Below are 17,588 nucleotides of genomic sequence, written 5' to 3'. Positions count from 1 at the left end.
GATTTGGCAGCCATGCCTTCCATCGCCGCACGTGCGGGAGCACAGCTTAGAAAGCTTGTTCGGCGCAGAAAACGCCAGAGGGATTCCATGCCTGCTAGCCATTCTCTTGAGTTGCTGGGAGACTTTATGTATGTAAGGCATCACCACAGGCCTGTAAGTTTCATATTCGGCCACCATCTTTTTTGGCGCTCTGATTTTGTTTCCGGATCAGGGCCTCAGCCACCGCTGTCAAAAGCGAAACAGGGTAACCTGCTGCCAAAAGCCGGCGCACCTCCGTTTATGTGGTTCGTCGAATAGTTTGCACACATCGTTAATCTGTATTACGCCCCTAGGCAGCTGGCGATCTGATTACACTGAAACCTACAACTTTCAGAGTTTAGTTCGTTTTCTCACGTTTTGTAGCAGCCTGGTAGGAGAAAGGAATGATTGGACGGATAAAAGTTGCATGAAATTGCAGCCGTTAGTGATTGCTCCAGTAATACTTAAATTTCCCGCCAATTGCTCGAGTGCAAAAACCTGAGACCAGCAGCGCGATGCAAGATCACCCGCGTTTGACGAAACTCGGGATCTCACCGAGCTCTGCCGACGCCCTCAGAAGAATAAAGTTGTGGTTTGAAGGCATAAAATCAAGCGCTTGGCACACCTGAAATTTCACTCAGCTATCCAGGGTCACGCTCACTCCTCTTCTGTTGGTCGTTACTATAGAGGCAGCGGGATGAAACTTCGTGTACCTCCCAGCGACCACGAATTGCAGACGGTAGCGCCAATTCCTCCTTCAGTAAGGTTCATAGCGTTTGCTGTAGGAGTTATCTCCATGACAACGGACGACCGAAACACACGGGCGCGGGGGTGCTCGCACGGCATCTGCTTCTCGCCCGGACTGGTCCACAATAGGGCTCGCGGGGGGGAGGTGGGTGGATGTATCGTCGTCCGCCTGCTGCGCGCGGCCGCGCGCCGCGCTTCACTTAAGTTTTCGTACGCCCTTTCTTTTCTGTTGTGGCATATTAAAATTAGTCGCGCTGCTCAACAATGTTAAGAGCACCGCTGGGCCAATCTATGAAGAAGAGAGAACATTTTTCATGGCTTTATTGACACATATATCCTCCACATTACTTTCGGTCAAAATAAATATTTCTCAAAATACACTCATGTCAACGTTACAGCACTGCGTACAGTACAGATGATGTGTGCCGACACATCAGAGGAGTCAAGTTTATCTCAAACGGCGCAACTGACTTTTCAGTACCTCCTTTCGTGCGTCATCCGCTCAACGGATATGCATCATTCATTCAATATTTTCACGCAATACTGAAGATCAGTGTGTGCACAGTGAATTACGCAATCTAATGCATGCGTGGTGTTGCTTACAGTCATAGACAATTGAACAATTTTGTAACATTTACATAAACGCGTAAAAGCCAACCCCTATCAAATAATAGCCTTCACTCTCAGTGCTGATATATGCGACATAAACAATATTCAGTTAACATACATTTGCATAATCGGTTCCCACGATGTGCCGACTCTTGCGGACGAAACACGATGACTGATTTGTCAACAGCAGTGACTAAATCATTGTTCATAATGCACGGTGCCGAAATGAGCGGTGGATCCCGAGAAAGCAACCGCAGGTAAACGTGCGGGTTTCGCTTCACTCTTCGGAGTTTCGAAGGTCACGAGCACAAAACGAAACACCATCTTAGTTATTGCAGAACCGATATCACTAACACACAAAGGAACACGCTGCCAAAGTGTCTGTTACCGGCGCCGCAATGCGGGCGGCAGCGCCCGAGATAACGTGCGACTGACGGAGTTCGCGAAACATGCCAAGGATACGTGGCGGTTGCAGCGGCTGCGCGGTTCAGGAATTCAAAATGTATACAGAGTGAGAGTAAGCGAGAGAGCTTTTCTCTTTTCGGAACCTTCTTGCGGTTAAATCTTGTCCTCTAGTAGATACGCTAGCGCCAATTCATACGCCAGTTACTGTCACAACGGATGGTGCACGGAGCTACGGCTTCAGCGGAGGTTTTTCAATTAGCCGAGACGGAAGTGCCTCGAGCTGTTCTCCCCCTGATAGAGGGGTCATGAGCGGTCGATAAAGTCAGACTGATCTGATCACACCGACGGAGCTTTTTTCATTTCTTTATAGTTCGAGCTATAAGGCATTACCTGAGGAAATAAGCTGTAGAAAAATGAAAAAGTTTTTATTGAATTTTACTTGCGAGTGTTTTGTAATGCGGAAGATTGCACTGAATGCGCTTTATAATAATTTGTAATTTATGACATTTTGCGTTGTACAGCGAGGAAACGCTACGGTGCCATCACCAGCTGCACAGGCTTCGGCTGCAAGAAAAACATTCCACGGGAGGCGAAGCTTCCTCGTGCCATGTGACCCGGCAGATACCGCGCGTAATTTGAATGGTGCGGTGGTTCTGCAAGTTAGCTTTGCGCAGTCATGTGTGAAAACCTTTGAAGCAGCGTCTACAGCTGCGGTGAAGGAGCGGTGAAAACTTTCCTGCTCCTGTGCAGATTGTTCCAGCTACTTTCTTTTTAGGTGTAGCTGCACTCAAGTTCAGTGGTTTACGACAACGGTCACTTAGCACCTAGCATCGTGCGAATGAAGCATTGCGAGAAAGATTGGAGATCCAGCATAGTGTAGCAGGCATCAAGTTATTAATTTCTCCATTCCGATTCCAGACGTCATAATACGTCCGTTAGCCTATGAACTACTGTCTCGCTCATTTGATTAGCTTTTGGACTCCCTCACGGGGTAGCGAAGTGGTGGCCTAGTGGTTCGAGCACGCACCTCGCATGCGGAAAGTGCGGGGTTCGATTCCCTATGCCACTGGGTACTCACTGGTGATACATAAGGTACAATCATTACCCTAGCCTGGTTCTCAGCTTATTTGGAGTGACATGATGGGAAATGAGTCTCACCCAACCTTATGTAATGAAAGATACCTTGAGCTATGACCCTCTTTTGCCACAGCTGCTCTTGCACCATCAATATACGTTTTCATTACCACTACGTGTGGAGGAATATGGGTACTTAAAAATAATGAAAGCCTTTGCAAAGCCCATTTTGCAATGTGGTTTTGGTAGTCATTATGGTTAAGGGCGAACTCGCTTCCGAACACATTTTGACACATTTCTGCTGTGACGCTGACCTAAGTTTTAGCATTACGCATAAGAGCGACACGCATAATGACATTCGTTAGGTTGGGACAACCTGAAAAGAATGAAAAATATTAAGCCCCTGCTTGCACCAATAACATACAACAGGTTTAATCCAATGTGAAGATAAATGAGAAGGCGAAAAGGCAATGATATAATTTTACGGCGTGTAGGCGGGGAATATGAAAAAAAAATGAGGGGGGTAAAAAGCTACATATCGACCGACAGCCGGTGGAGCGCGCCCGGGGAGACTCCCCTCCCTGATCTCCCCTGGGACGAAGCGGAACGGCTTGGATGAACGGGTTTTGGGAATTGGGACGGGAATGGGGACAGCGAGTTGTTGCTCTGATCCTTCGTTATCTCTACTCCATTACTGGCCTGCCTGGCCTGTACAGGGAGAGCGTCAAGATTTCCCAATGGTGCGGCCCCGCTCACGGGATGCCGGACAACAAGGAAACGCAACGGGCTTCGACCGCTGGAGACATGAAAACCTAACACGGGGTCGGCTACCTCGGGCTCGTCCACGGCTTTGAGGGTTTGTTTCGGACATGCCCGCTACTTGCCTTCGAGTGCTTTGCGCGGATTTTCAGACACCGGAAGTATGTGGGGTGTGATCCAGCCAGTAGAGGCTTAGGTCATCAGCATATCGGCCCTCCGGCCCTCGGCACCATGACCTAACACTTCCGAGGGGACCCACCTGTGCTTCCAACTTCCAACCACGAACTTATTTGTAAAGGAGCCTTCAAATCCCGTCCTTGTTGGTTTGACAGTGTTCAACGCTGTGCTGACAGGGCCACAAACCAAGAACGTGGCTCAGGGTTAGATGACACGAGCCTACTCCGCCGGTACTCCACAACATCAACGGTTTTCGCACTGGTCGTACTACGCACCCCTACCTCGGCGCCCCGCACTGACCCCAATGGACCCGCGGTCGGCGGTCAGGGTGCCTCCCCGAGGACATCGATTCCCAGCAGCCTGGCTGCTGTGAACCCCCGCGCGGACTTGGCCTCTCCGTAGCCGGAAACGGGCGCGTAGGCCGCCAGACACGCACGCCCGCGCGTGCGGACGCGAGTTGCATGTATTTGAAAACCTTTTGAACTTTGGCACATGTCTTCCGTGCCGGATTTCGTGGGTACAGCCTGGGTGTGCCCTAGGCCTGGCTCCGCTCAGTCATCCGGCCACACAAGCGCGACTGGCCCTCATAGTCGCCCGGGAGTCACTGCCACTCCCATGGGGTTTCGCATTGCCAGACGATGCACCGGAACAAAGCCTAGTAGCCGAAACGCATAATTACAGTACACTTGAGAAATTAACCGGTCACAAAATTAGGCGGACATTCCGAATGCCGGCGTGGCGCGGAAGCAATCTCGCCAGCGAGCGCCGCGTACAAATCTCGAAGATAGCAGGAACGAACCCCGTGAGAGCGCGTGACGTCGTGTATCGATGCGCTCTCCGCTTCTTTCGCCGGCGCGGCGCGAGACGTCGGCGGTTCCAGAAAGTTGGAGAGCATATCACTTCTTGCCAATGGATAGCGCGTAACCGAGGGCGTGTTGAGGGACGCCCTCTCCAGTTTGCTCGTGCGCCGGCGGCGGAGGGGTTGGAAACAAGGGACTCGAATTCTCTGGAAAAATGTCCCCACTCATGACCAGTGGCGCCGGGCGCGAGGATGAGAGTGCAAGCGTACAGTCAATACTGTGTGTGTATGTGTGCACATGCCTTGCCGCGAAGAAACGAATACACGCGTCGCGCGCCTACATATGAAGGACGTTGAGCGCTGTCAGTCGGCCCGTGCCGCCGTTTAAGCTTGCGCGAAGCGCGCCTGGATGACTCCCGGGTTCGACACCACTCGTTCAACGACGTATACCAGCGAGGCAGCGTGCACCAGTCTTCAGGACGGCTTCGTTAGATCCTCTGGTCATCGGACTGTCGCATTGTTCGGCGAACTATCTGTTCTTTGTTTGTCTGTCTCCTCTATTAGTGCATTTAGGTGCAAGGCGTTTCGCTGTATTGTAATCTCTCTCGAGTGTGGCTTTGCATGAGTTGCATTGTACTGTAAATCACTTTGCATGTGCTCGTACGAATGATTAGAAATTACTCTGTATCGTCTCTTTGCTGTATAAACTTTCTTTTGTTTTGTGAACCTTTGGCTTCGACCCATTCTCTGGCTTGCGACTGGTGAAAACTGGGCCCCAAACGACCACCCCTCTTGTCACTTCGTAGGTGGTCTCCGGCTGAGCTTGCCACGCTGAGTTGAAGGTAATTCCTTAGAGAAGGATACTGCTACCACCACACGGTATAAGGGTGTCAGGGAGTGCACGATACGGGTGTGCGAAGCTAAAAACCTCAAAAAAGATCATTTCATACAGGTCTCAGCTGTCTTCCAGATGCCTATCTTCGTGAAGCCTTTTTTGGGTCGTAAATTTGTTACATAACAGTGATGAAACCTTATCCTACATGCCCCCCAATCCCAGAATGAAGAACCTCGAGAGAAAAACTATCAAGCTTAGGTGCCGTAAACAAATTGATGTTTTATGTCTATACTCACATTCAATAACGCACGGCTTTCGGTATAACAGAGCTTTCATTCGTAACACTCATCTGTGTGTCTAGTACAATCAATCAAGCCCACTGAAGACATGCGATTCTCTTTCACAGGCCTGTCGTATTCGCTTTATGACCGCATTTACTGCGGGACGCGTCTTCAGAAATAAACAGCTCCATGCGTTTACATGACGCGGGACAAAAGACGAGGCCATGCGACAACGATGGAGACAGAAGCTCAGATAAGATGGCTATAGATTATATTAGTTCAATGCTGTCACTTTTAAGTTCATTTGACTGTCAAAATTCGCGTGAACTTAAATCACCTATACTAAGTCCGTATTTCTCGATTTCTTCGAAGAAAGTACTGTCTGCGTCATTGTTGGCATAATCTCTTGTGAAAACAAAATTTAAAATCCACGTCAAATACGTTATTGAGATGTGTAGAGGTTTTATTTATTTATTTACTTAGGACGTCATTGCACCGTATTCCTGAGGTGGCGCCTCAAAACTTGTGCCTCGCTTAGTCGTCACGCTGGCAGCTTTGAAAATTTATCTTCCAGTTCATCTGCCTTGGTTTGACGAACGAAATTTCGCTTCACATATGCCCAAGGACTGACGCGAGTAACCGCGAAACACACTCCTGGGAAACGGTTTGAACCCCAGATAACCGACATCAGAGGCGAAGATTGCATATTTCCGCGGTCAGACACACCAAGCTACGAACAGTGCCAGGCGATGCCGGTAGGTAACGCACGATATTTTCGTGCCATGGACGGGACCTTAAAGACTAGCATGATTTGTTTGCGTGGTCAAGCAATTGAAAGTTCCCTTTGTGGAAAGAGTTTTATTGTTTGTTTGGTTTTGGTTTAAGGCGGTTTAACGTCCGAAAGCGACCCCCGTAAATATTAGATTTCACTTTTTCGTGTGGTGTGTCCAACGGGAGAGTCCAGGCCCGATAGCTTTCTGAAACCAGTCGTAGTCTTCATACCAGAAACAGCCAGGCATTTATCAGTTATTAACTGTTATATAGTGATCAGGATAAATGTAAGACAGCGCGAAAAACTAGGTACCAGAGGAAGAAAGACATAGTACAAGCCCTCCCTGTGTCTTTGTCTCTGGTCCCTCGTTTTCTTGCGCTGTTTTGCAACAAACCTGTAACAACTAGCGCAACTGAAAGTTCTAATAAACAGTATCATTTCGCTGCTCTGAATAAAGCACATTTTTCTTCCATTTTTTTTCACGGCAAAAACTTTCGCTCGTGTATTTTGTGGCAATTAACCGGACTACATGCGGAATTCTATCAGGTAGAGGTACTCATGAAGGCCTGAAAAGGCTTCGAGTGAAAATTAGGTTTATATCACGTGGAACGGTTGATTTTAGTTTATTAGGACATTAAAATATATTCCATTAAAACGGGCCCGGGATAACATTGGCTGCACAACTAATCTTCATAATTCGGGCGCGTACCGTACGTTAACGCGTCTTCCTTTACATAAATCAAAGAAATCTATCCGGACTGTAAGTTCCAAAGCATCACTAAAGAGACTTGCGACGTCTTCACAGTCCTTCGCTGTCACAGTAAAAACTTGTTAAAAACGGTCTGTAGTCCTTCATGGCAAGGTTGACTCTGAAAGCGATACAGAAAAGAAAAATAGTTAGGCGCTCTATATGCACGTGTACGGCTATGTAAACAAAAAAAGCAAAAAATTACCAAGCCCAGTTTTATCCGAATCGAGGCTGGCAAGCGGAGTAACAAGATGCACAGGTAGTGCATTAAAAAAGAGAACAAAAAACGTCTGCGGAGTGGCAATAACAGGCATAAACCAATTTATTTCAGTAATGCCAAACTAAAACTTCTTTGTAAATGCACTTATGAAAATTACAGAGACCGTTTACAACATATGATTCAGAGCGAAAACATGTTTTTTTTTTTTGGCAGAGACTGTTTTCACTGATTTTACAACAATGAACGACTTGACTGAGGTACACACACGCTCACTGATTCAATTTCTATCCTTTTTAGGTGGACAGGCAAAAGATGATTTTGCTCGGCTAGAACTGCCGAATTAGTGCTGCGTAGAAGCCGACGATTAGCGGGCAGTGCCAAGGGAGCACTCGCGCAAGGCGAGCAGCGCCACGCACAAGCAAGGGACGATTTTGCAAGGATGTGACCCTTTGAATTAGCGCTTTCGAAATAAAACTGCACGTGGTATTTTTCAAAGCACTGAACACGTATGAAGTAAAGACGAGTGAGCTATACGCTGCAAAAATGGATTCGAAAATTGGTGTACGCCGTGTGTCGAATACCGCTTGGTAAACTGCGGCGTGCGTGAAGCAAAACAGGATAACACTGTGCTGCCGTTGCGGTAATGATAATGCAAGAGATTACGATAGCCACTGATATGCAATGACGATCGCAAACAAAAGGCTGCAGCCCATTCTCGAGAAAACAAGTAAGGCCACATTTTGAACGTAGAAATGCGGTGCCATGCAAACAATGGTACAGTGGGTTCGAGCGTAAGCAGTTCATCTGTCACCATATAATTTCACAGGTGCTTATACTGAGTTCAAATGCTCTTTAGGGGTATAACAACATTAAACGATGCTAACAATGTCAGAATGTTCTAGGCGAATGTAAAGCTTGGTGAAGACAGTCCGTATATTCTGGGCCGCCGCGGTGGCTCAGTGGTTACGGCGCTCGGCTGCTGACCCGAAAGGCGCGAAATCGATTCCGGCAGCAGCGGTCTAATTTCGATGGAGGCGAAATGCTAGAGGACCGTGTACTGCGCGATGTCAGTGCACGTTAAAGAACCCGATGTGGTCGAAATTTCCGGAGCCCTTCACTACGGCGTCCCTCATAGCCTGAGTCGCTTTGGGACGATAAACGCACATGAACCATAAACCAAAGTTCCTATTTTGTGTTCCTGTTTTGAAAATCACTTATGTGTACTATCGATCAGAGTCAAGCAGATAAAAGCGCTCTTACTGGGTAGATGGTGGAATTCCGTAAGTGTAAAGCACTTCCCACCATATTCCAGATATCTCCTGGTACATCCGACATTCAGCCTTCAAAGAAAAAAAAAGGATGAAAATGCAGTAGTAGTAAATATTCGTGCACAAGTTGCAGTGCTAATAAATTTGACGAAGTGATCTCACGCACAAAGGGAAGGTGCTATGCACAGCCAACATGTGGGCAGCATTTTCTTCACATAATAGATAGCCTTTTCGGCTAACCAACATCATGTTGTAATCAAATACTGAGAGTTCCCTCACCCTCGGTCATTACGATTTTTTTAAAACGCAAGTTAAGAGTGGCAGTAGTGCTAACGCTGATAGCCTAGCGCTGGATATCATCGCTAGCACCCCTAGAAAGGCGCTTCGAAAAAGGCTCACCAGCCAACGGCGGCGACTGGTTCTCATGACGTCTCAGATGATCCCATGGAATGAAATCGCAGATGACTGGCACGCGCCTCCGTGAAATGGGATGAACCGCGACATCATGATAATCAGTCGACGCCTACGCCTGAGCGGCCTCCTTTTACGGGCGTTTCCCGCTGCTTCTGATTACTATCACACTATAGTGACGGCTGTTCAGCATGTCGTAGTCAGCCGGTGTTCAGGCCAGCACATCCGCATTGCATGCAGGCATTTAACAGGTCAGCCTTCAGGGTGGCAGGGTTCTCAACAAAGTAGAATGCGTTGTGCGATGAGATCATACAGACTGCTGATTTGGCTCTACAGCGTCGTTTCTTCCTTCCTCTCAGTGAACATTTACACCTCATCCCAGTCAAGGCATCAGTCCTCATGAAAGAGTACTTTGTAATGCTAGCCTCATAGGAGACGGACACTTTTGACCGCGTATACTGTTTGTTTTCTCTAACAGTTTCTTTACATTTATATAGGCACAGACTCTAGTATCGTCAGCTGGCCCAACTCTAAAGCAGGTCCGGTTCAGCTCAGATTTTCTTCTTCACGCGCTCAGACCATCGGCCCGCACTCTAGCCAGAAATTTTCAATCTTTACCGGGCTTCTAGAGGCTTGCTTTTATCGACTAAGTTTTTATAACCGCAGTACACCGCTCTGATGGAAAACCTGTCATTATATTCCATATGGTGCCGTGTTGTTATTACATGCATTCCTGAAAACAATTTACAATAGCATAATAGCTAACATGGTTGCTTCTTTAATCAATGTGGGCCCAACTGCTTCTCCTCAAATGCTTTCCTGGGCCTTAATGAAGTTCAGGATATTTTCAATGCTTTCATTTCAGCTGGGAGTTCAACCGTTATATGCTGCAGTGCAGGCTTATAGCGGCTCCTTGCTCCTCCGCTGGTGCTCCCACTGCTGCTCCCATGATGCTCGCTCAATAAGGCGAACTTGTCCGTTGCCTTCGACTTCGTGCACTGCTTCTGGCTGCTTTAATCACCCTCCCTTCTACTCGCACTCCATTGCAAGTGATAGCGGAGGACGGTGCCTTCACAGTCGGACGGTGGGAGTTGTAGGCGGGGAAGGCGGCATTAAGAGTCAAAGTAAAAGCTAAGAAAAAAGTCCCGCAAAAGGATTTTTCGAAAAAGAATGACAGCAGTGAGGCCTGAAACTGTAATGCGCATGTACGCTTAAAAGGTTGCGACCTATATCGGCCCATCCACTCTGAGAACCTACTTGCCTTTGTGAAAGAGCTAGCCAACCCACGAAGGGTAGAAACTTATCGCCGTATTTGAAAATCACGAAGCTTTTCCAAGCTATCGCAGAAAGAATATGGTTAGTTATTGATGAAAACCCTCATTGAACTTATAAAGCAATCAGTCGTACAGTGTCTAGCGAAAAAGACTACGACATGGTCGCGCATGCAGCATGCGCACAAGCTTGGAGCCATTCCGAAGTAGAGTAAAAGCTACCGCTAGGAATGTCATGAATAACATGGGAGCCCTCCATCAATTCCTAATCCGGAGGAGGGAGAAAAATATGTGAAAAAAGGAGGCCGGCTGCACGATAAAAACTGGTACTGCCTCCTGGGTGTAGAGGGGCCTCATGGAAGTGCAGTGGATTGTGGCTCAGGCGCAAATTCTACGCAACATTAGCTGCGTAAAGTAGCCACGCTGAAAATATGTTGCGCTGTTATTTCGCTTCCCGCACGAACATATGTTATTTATTTGTTTATTTTTAACATAATTTATTTTTAGCGTAAATATTACCACGACGGTCACGCACCTCAGCGAACAAGATGTACTTCATCCAGTGGTTGTACTGCCGAGGCAGGCCACGGTCGATTTTCTCGTTTTTCAGGACACCATACTCCTGTGAAACGAGACGGCGGCGTGAATCTCAGTTTAATACCTGACCCAGTGTGACGCGCAAAAACCACCGATTTTTCACAAGTCTGTATACTCGGCGGCTAATTGCGAAGATCCGATTATAATGCCTATTATCCTAGCGGACTTTGTTGTTCGCGAAGATGATGGTGGTAGCAATTCCTCGTTTACTCCGTGTCGAAACCACGCGTGCAAGGGTAATTTGTATTGCTATTTTATTGCCGGTAGACATTTGAGCCTACAAGAATTCGCAGGAACATGGCAATAAATATGCTATGGCATTTAAAGGCAGGAAGTTTTCAGCTGCATTATATATAATTAAGCGACAATTTACCTGCTTAGGCATTTTATCATTTTTTGTGCATTTTTCGACTCAGTGGATTTGGCGATTTGCATAGATCCAAGGCCACATTGAATACTTCTCAATGAAGAAAAAAACCGAGTCACACACATTGTGTATGGCACCGTTAAAGATTTAAAAAGATGTGCTGGCAATCACACGTATATTTCTAATTACAAACTCTAGCTGTAGTAAATAAAATTTTGTACCCCACTTTGGTGCGAAATTGCAAAGTACCAATTTCACGGCTCTATACAGGTAGAGCTGTGATAAGCGTGCCCTTATATCAGACTGCGCTTTCATGAAGGCGCCAACCTTTTTGACGACATATGACACTGCACGCAAAGGGCAAACACAGCGGCTATTATCACGTAATACTTAAACTATGAAAAACGCCTTCAGTACAAGGTCGAGCACGCACATATGATTTAGAGTCTATATGATTTCACCATGACAGGGCTAAATACGAAGGTGCACGTATTTGAAATGCGAAGTTCGGATTCGAGAAATTAGAGTGGAAATTCTAAACAGTTTTATATATATTAAGATCAAAATACAACGGACACTAAATATTGCCGAATGATGATGATGCTAGGTTTTTATGGTGCAACGGCAACTAAGGCCAAAGAGCGCCGAACACGACGTTTTTTGTCGACTCGGACTAAAATGTGTACAGATGATAGCATTAAACCCAGGTGTACAGGGCCTAGGAGTAGTGAGTATGTGCATGATTATAGAGTCTTAAGAGGGTGCATAAATATCTGGTGGAATGGCTTAAAATGATTTATAGTGCCTAAAACGTGTTCTAACAGGAGTTATATATGAACGACGAAGCCAGGTAGCCTCAAACATAGTGCTTCCTTAAGCAAGAGGGGCGAGGCGTCTGGCAGCTATGGGTAAGCTCAGCACTCTCCTCAGCAATGAGGAGGTGCTGAGGTTACTTTGAATATGAAATCTCTCTTAAAAAACCGACATGAATTAAAATTTAAAAACTCTATCCAAGGAGAACATGCGGTGATCACCTAAAAATAATGAAAGGTGCAGTGGTATTTTAAATGTGTAAAGTTCAGGAAAGTGCTGTCGTCTTTGCATATCCAGTCTGGAGCATATGATTATTGTGTGGACAACTGAGATGTGGACTCCACATCTCGCGCATTGTGGTGCTGGAGTATCCTGTAAAAGATACGAGTATGTGATGTATGTATCTCCTATCCTGTCTGCAGAGAGCAACTTCTTTTAATCTATTTTGTTTTTCATTGGCATACCTCCCTATCCGTAGTTTTATTGTATGCAGTTTGTTGTCTGTTCATCCCAATCCTGCTGCCACTCTTTGCGAAGTGAAGTCCTTATATATAGCCTGAGGTCCTGGTATGTAAGTTGTTTTACGTCCACCCTACTCAGTTCAACACCTACCAAATATTGCCGAATAGCGGACATTGGTAAATTTTGACTTTCACCTAAAATGTAGTGAAAAGGTGCTACGGCAGCGGGAAGCCAATTTTGTTCTATTACATCTGGATCAATACGTTCCTGTCCAGATGTCTTCAGATGGAGTCGGGCGGAAAATGTTTATTAGCTAGCAGCTACAGGGTACTCTTTGCGCGTAACTATGCTGCCAGCGTTTTTTTTACGAAAAATGCAGGGGCCTACAAATTGCAGTTACTTGCGACGGCAGGGCTTTTCTACAAGGCAGTCCAGTGACCGACTTGCTTTGATCCAAAGCTTCCCCCCCCCCCCCCCTTTTGAACAATAAAGCCGTGAAATCTCCCGATGGCTGTTCCGGAACCTAGATATAGACGTTGTGGGGCTAATTTGTTCATTCTCAGTGTTCTTTTTTCCACACGCAAAGACCCCACAGTGAGGGCGAGGAGGACCGGATTGGGCGCAACTCGCAACTATTTGGCTGCCAACTATTTTTAAATTGTTACAAGGTGCACCCCGTTCTGCCTTCCTCGTCCTTATAGTGTTCGATTTGTGTGCGCAAAAAACTACTCGTAGATATATGAACTTTGGACAGTGAGCGGAGCCAGGGCGTCTTTCATGAAACCTAGCAAATGATGGGCTTCCGTCCGTGCGTTTCAGAGTGTTGTGAATTGTTTTAATGCAAAGCCCGCTTCCGCCGGCACGTCACTCTCATCATCCCCGTTGTTTAGAGTAGAATGCTGCATTGAATGTGTCAGGCTGCTCAAGGAACCCAGAAATTTTCTTTAAAATTTCCAAGCTAGGCCTCTCATAACTCGACAACACCGTGCATCGAAGAAGCCCTGTTGAAATTACTTGCGCTGTGTGATCTATTAGATAATCTTCCAGAATGCACGAGCTCAACTTGGGTAAAAGAATAATTTGTGACTATCTTCTTAAGTACAATGGTCGAAGATCTTGCACTTACCAGCCCAAAAATTCGGAAGAACCACCTGGTCGACAGCATGTCTGCCCACATCCACCTGTGCTCCTTGAAGAATAAAGCAAGGAATAATAAGCATAACACAGTCTTGTTCAGTGCATGCTACATAGATTTCTGACCATTTCAAGAAATAACGTTTTCACTATGTGCTCGAAACCGCCGAGTGGACGTGGCTGTTTTGTACGTATGGTATCAGCAGCTATTAACATTGAAAATATGTTCATTGCTAATATTAATATCTCATATAGCATTTCATTTCACCTTCTTGATTTACCCTCTCCCACGGCCTCCTAGATGGCAATCACGCTTTTTCTCTATCTTGGGAACGTACTCAGCTGAAATACTACAAATCGTTTTCAATGATTTAACAAACACGGCATATTGCTTATGTTTTTGGAAGTAAGAGGCTGAGAAGCTGCTTGTTATGAAGGCGCCGTTCTTGTAACTGCCACGTAGCATTTCGCTTACTGACGCCACCTTTCAGAAACAAAATAACTGTGAATAAATATCTGTTGTTTCGTTTGGGGTAAGGGGGAAAGGAATTCGAACGCCGTTCATAATCTGATTGGCTGCTAGTATAATTTTTATTGTTTTGGTTATTTATCGTTCTACGAAACTTCTACGATTCGTGGAACCTAGCATGCGCCTCTTTTCATCTTTAGATACCTCCAACTGTGTTCTAGTCGTACGCGCCATATGCCACATAACAAACAAGGGTATGCACAGCAAATATAGATGGTTTCTGTGCTACTGTTGTTAAGAACGTGGCTAGGAGCACGACGAATTCTCTTTTTTCGGCACACCGAAAGTGCGTTTCATTTATAGCATGCTCGCATCATATACTATATTTTTCATTGTGTATTTCATCTTTTTAATAAAAAAAAATAAAGCATTGGTGTGTCAGGCTTGCAAGCAATTTAGACTCTAATTTTCTTTACGATTGATCTTAGTGATCAAGCGCAGACGGCACGATTGGTTGCGCGCTTCGAAAAGCATTAAGAAGCTCCTGTCACAGACATTCTGTCGTCGCGTCGTTGACCACGTGCAAAAAATCCACGAAAAATTCCCAGATAAGCAACCCAGGAGGCAGGTGGGCCACCTAGGCCACGTGACCTTACTACGTCATCATTATCACAACCTAGCACCGGATAGTCAGCAAACTGCCCGCTGTAGCAGGTGGAAGTTGAATGAATGATTGGACGCTCGGGAAGAGCAACCTGGGCTGCACAAGGCCCGCCGCTGGGAGCAGCTCACCACATGACAGTGCATTTTATACACCACTTCCTGCGTACAGGGGACATAGGTCTTCTTGTTGCTGATAGACTGTAGTACAGGCGGGATTTCGCTTCTTGACCGGGCAACTTATCCTGCACACACTAAGCAATCTTTTAGGTGTCGTGAACACGCCTTTTCTGTGTGACCACTGGACTACGTTCTTGAGGTTGTGCGACTTTTATGCATACTGGCTGTCACCGCTAACTTTTCCGTCTCCCTATTGCTTATCTTACTCCTGTCCTCAGCTTTTTGTTCATCGCTCAAGCATGCATGTTCCGTATTTTTGCAATGCAGGCTTTTGAGCAGCTGAAGCTATCACGCGTTTCGGATAGTCCACTGCCTCCAAATGCGCCACCTGCATGTCTATAGTTTCTTCAATTACAAGCAGGCATCACTTGTCGAGTCTAATGAACAAGAACGAAGGCACAGTATGTCTCATCAGGGGCTTCGAATGCGGATTTGCACGGCAAAGGAGACTTGTTGGCTCTATGCTGTGTTGGCTCTACGTTCGTTGTAGCGGGGTTCGAATGTACACCCAACACACGCGGTCATTCTTAAACCGCACTTACATGCCTCAAACCCTAATGGTGTACTGTTCAGGCATCGCACACATGAACGTTAAAGGGTTAGAAGAGACAACAAAACAGTTTAAAATGCGCGTTACAAGAGGGTCATCAAAATAACGAAAATTACCCCTTCAGAAATGAGTCGGCGAAAATATACACATCAAAAATAATTAAAAAGTCATCCACTAATGAGAAATCTTTAAAAGTTTAATATCACTTAGTCATTCTTGAAGAGCCTTGTTACCCTGTGGTAAAAACAAGTCCGGTAGTATTGGAGCTATAAAAGGCCCTACGTAAACAGCCTGGACTTGCAGGAAAATGTTATTGTCAAAAGTTAGAAAGGTGGATGTCATGTAAACCCGTAATAGGTCCTGACATCGACTTCTTTATTCTTTATAGCAACATTTTTCTGCAAAAGCAGGATGTTTGCAACGGGTGCTGCGTAACGCCCATATTAAGTGACGTGTTTAGCGCAGTATGAGAAGTCTCTCACGAGCGAGTAACTGATATTTAAGATTTTAAATGTTTTTCTTCTGTGAATCACTTTCTAATTCTTTTATATATGTAGGTTTTAGCTCTTCATTGTCAGAATGGGTAGTTATTTTGATTGTAATGACGGTATTGTATCGCACATTTTAGACTTCGTAGAATCACAGTGCTAACAGATGAAAACAGTGCGCAAACACACACAACTACACTGAACTGTCAACTTTATTTTGGACGTGTTTTTATCTGCTCCTTATATTTTAGAGAAGAACAGTGACGCGCAAGTGCAGCTACAACATAGATATGAAAAAGACGATCGTAGGAGCCACACGCTATGAAATATACAGGAATGCTCAACCCTGACAAAAAAATGACAAAACCAGCACGAAAGCAATCGAAAGAAAAATTGGCCAAGGCTGGCTGAACAAATCTAAACAAATAACGCAGCAAACACGAAAGCAAGGCTAAAAACGCAGATAAACGCATGTGAAAAGATGGCACAGATGAGGCAACAATTAACATGGCAGAAATTCATCAAATGATGAAAAAGCCTTAAAAGGAATTGTGGCCAAGAATCAACACAGCCGAAAATTCAATGTGGCGATAAATGCAAGCGAAAGGATGACATAAGTGAGGCAACAATTAAGAGGCTAAAAGTGATAAAATGAAAACTGAAAGGGGTATGGATAGGGTTGAAGGTGGCTTGCAATGCAATACAATCATATTGACCGGGACAGGAATGTGGTGTTTTTTACCGGAAGTGCTACTGATGTCAGGCTAACGCAGCCAGCTTTCAGCTTGTCAGTGATTGCTGCTTTAATGATTTCCCGATTGAGCTGGTTCCTGTTTTTATCAAGATTCTGGTGTTTACGAAGTTTGGAGGGAAGCGCTTGCAGGGTGAGCATCCACGAAAGTAGATGGCCCAGTTCCCAGATTTTTTATCTCTGATTTTTAAATTATACACCTGCAGCATTTTGTTCACGCAACGTATTCCAACGTATTTCCAACATCTTCTTTGTGCAGGACAGAGGAAATGAATAGGCGACCGCCGTGGCCCATAAGAAATACGAGTATAGATGCTTTATTGCGCATTCTTGCCTTCATTCGGCTGGTTTGTTGACGCGTGTACACAGTGTAGAAAGGCGCTGAGAAGCGGAAAAAATAACGTCAACTTCTTTTTTCCAAATTCTTTTCGAATATTGTGAAACCAGGTGAATATAGGGTACGGCAGTCAGTTTCTGTTACGATTTCTTTTATTCGACGAAGTGCGCTTGTTGCTTTGCACGCCATGCAACATTTTCTCGGCTGTCGAGAAGAGAATTTCTGGGTACCCGAATGAAGCATTCTCTGGGCTTGATTCTGATAGCTAGTCTCTCTGTTCTCATCTGCAAGCGCTGTGATTTCATGATGTCTCACAAACACCAACTATTCCAGGAACATACCCTGCATTTTAGACGAATTTTTGACGGTTTTTCACCCTTTTGAAA

At 45.7% G+C, this 17,588-nt stretch overlaps 1 protein-coding gene and 1 long non-coding RNA gene across 2 annotated transcripts in view; both read right to left on the bottom strand.

Moving 5' to 3' along the window:
- LOC144132429 (uncharacterized) overlaps positions 1 to 685 on the bottom strand; it is a 79,570-nt gene extending 78,885 nt beyond the window's left edge. Inside the window, exon 1 of the mRNA XM_077664834.1 lies at positions 574 to 685. Within this exon, the coding sequence (XP_077520960.1) occupies positions 574 to 622 (49 nt within the window). The 5' untranslated portion in view covers positions 623 to 685. The remainder of the gene's footprint in view (positions 1 to 573) is intronic.
- Positions 686 to 7,140: 6,455 nt separating this feature from the next.
- On the bottom strand, positions 7,141 to 13,812 carry LOC144134686 (uncharacterized). Its single transcript, XR_013315214.1, has 4 exons — positions 13,760 to 13,812; positions 10,930 to 11,016; positions 8,705 to 8,784; positions 7,141 to 7,345 (listed from the first exon to the last, which is right to left on the bottom strand). It is a non-coding gene; the product is annotated as an uncharacterized LOC144134686 (long non-coding RNA).
- Between the last annotated feature and the right edge of the window lie 3,776 nt (positions 13,813 to 17,588).

This window comes from Amblyomma americanum, chromosome 5 (genome assembly GCF_052857255.1).
Source record: "Amblyomma americanum isolate KBUSLIRL-KWMA chromosome 5, ASM5285725v1, whole genome shotgun sequence".
In the NCBI taxonomy this organism is placed as follows: Eukaryota; Metazoa; Arthropoda; class Arachnida; order Ixodida; family Ixodidae; genus Amblyomma; species Amblyomma americanum.
This window is presented reverse-complemented; position numbering and strand designations above follow the sequence as displayed.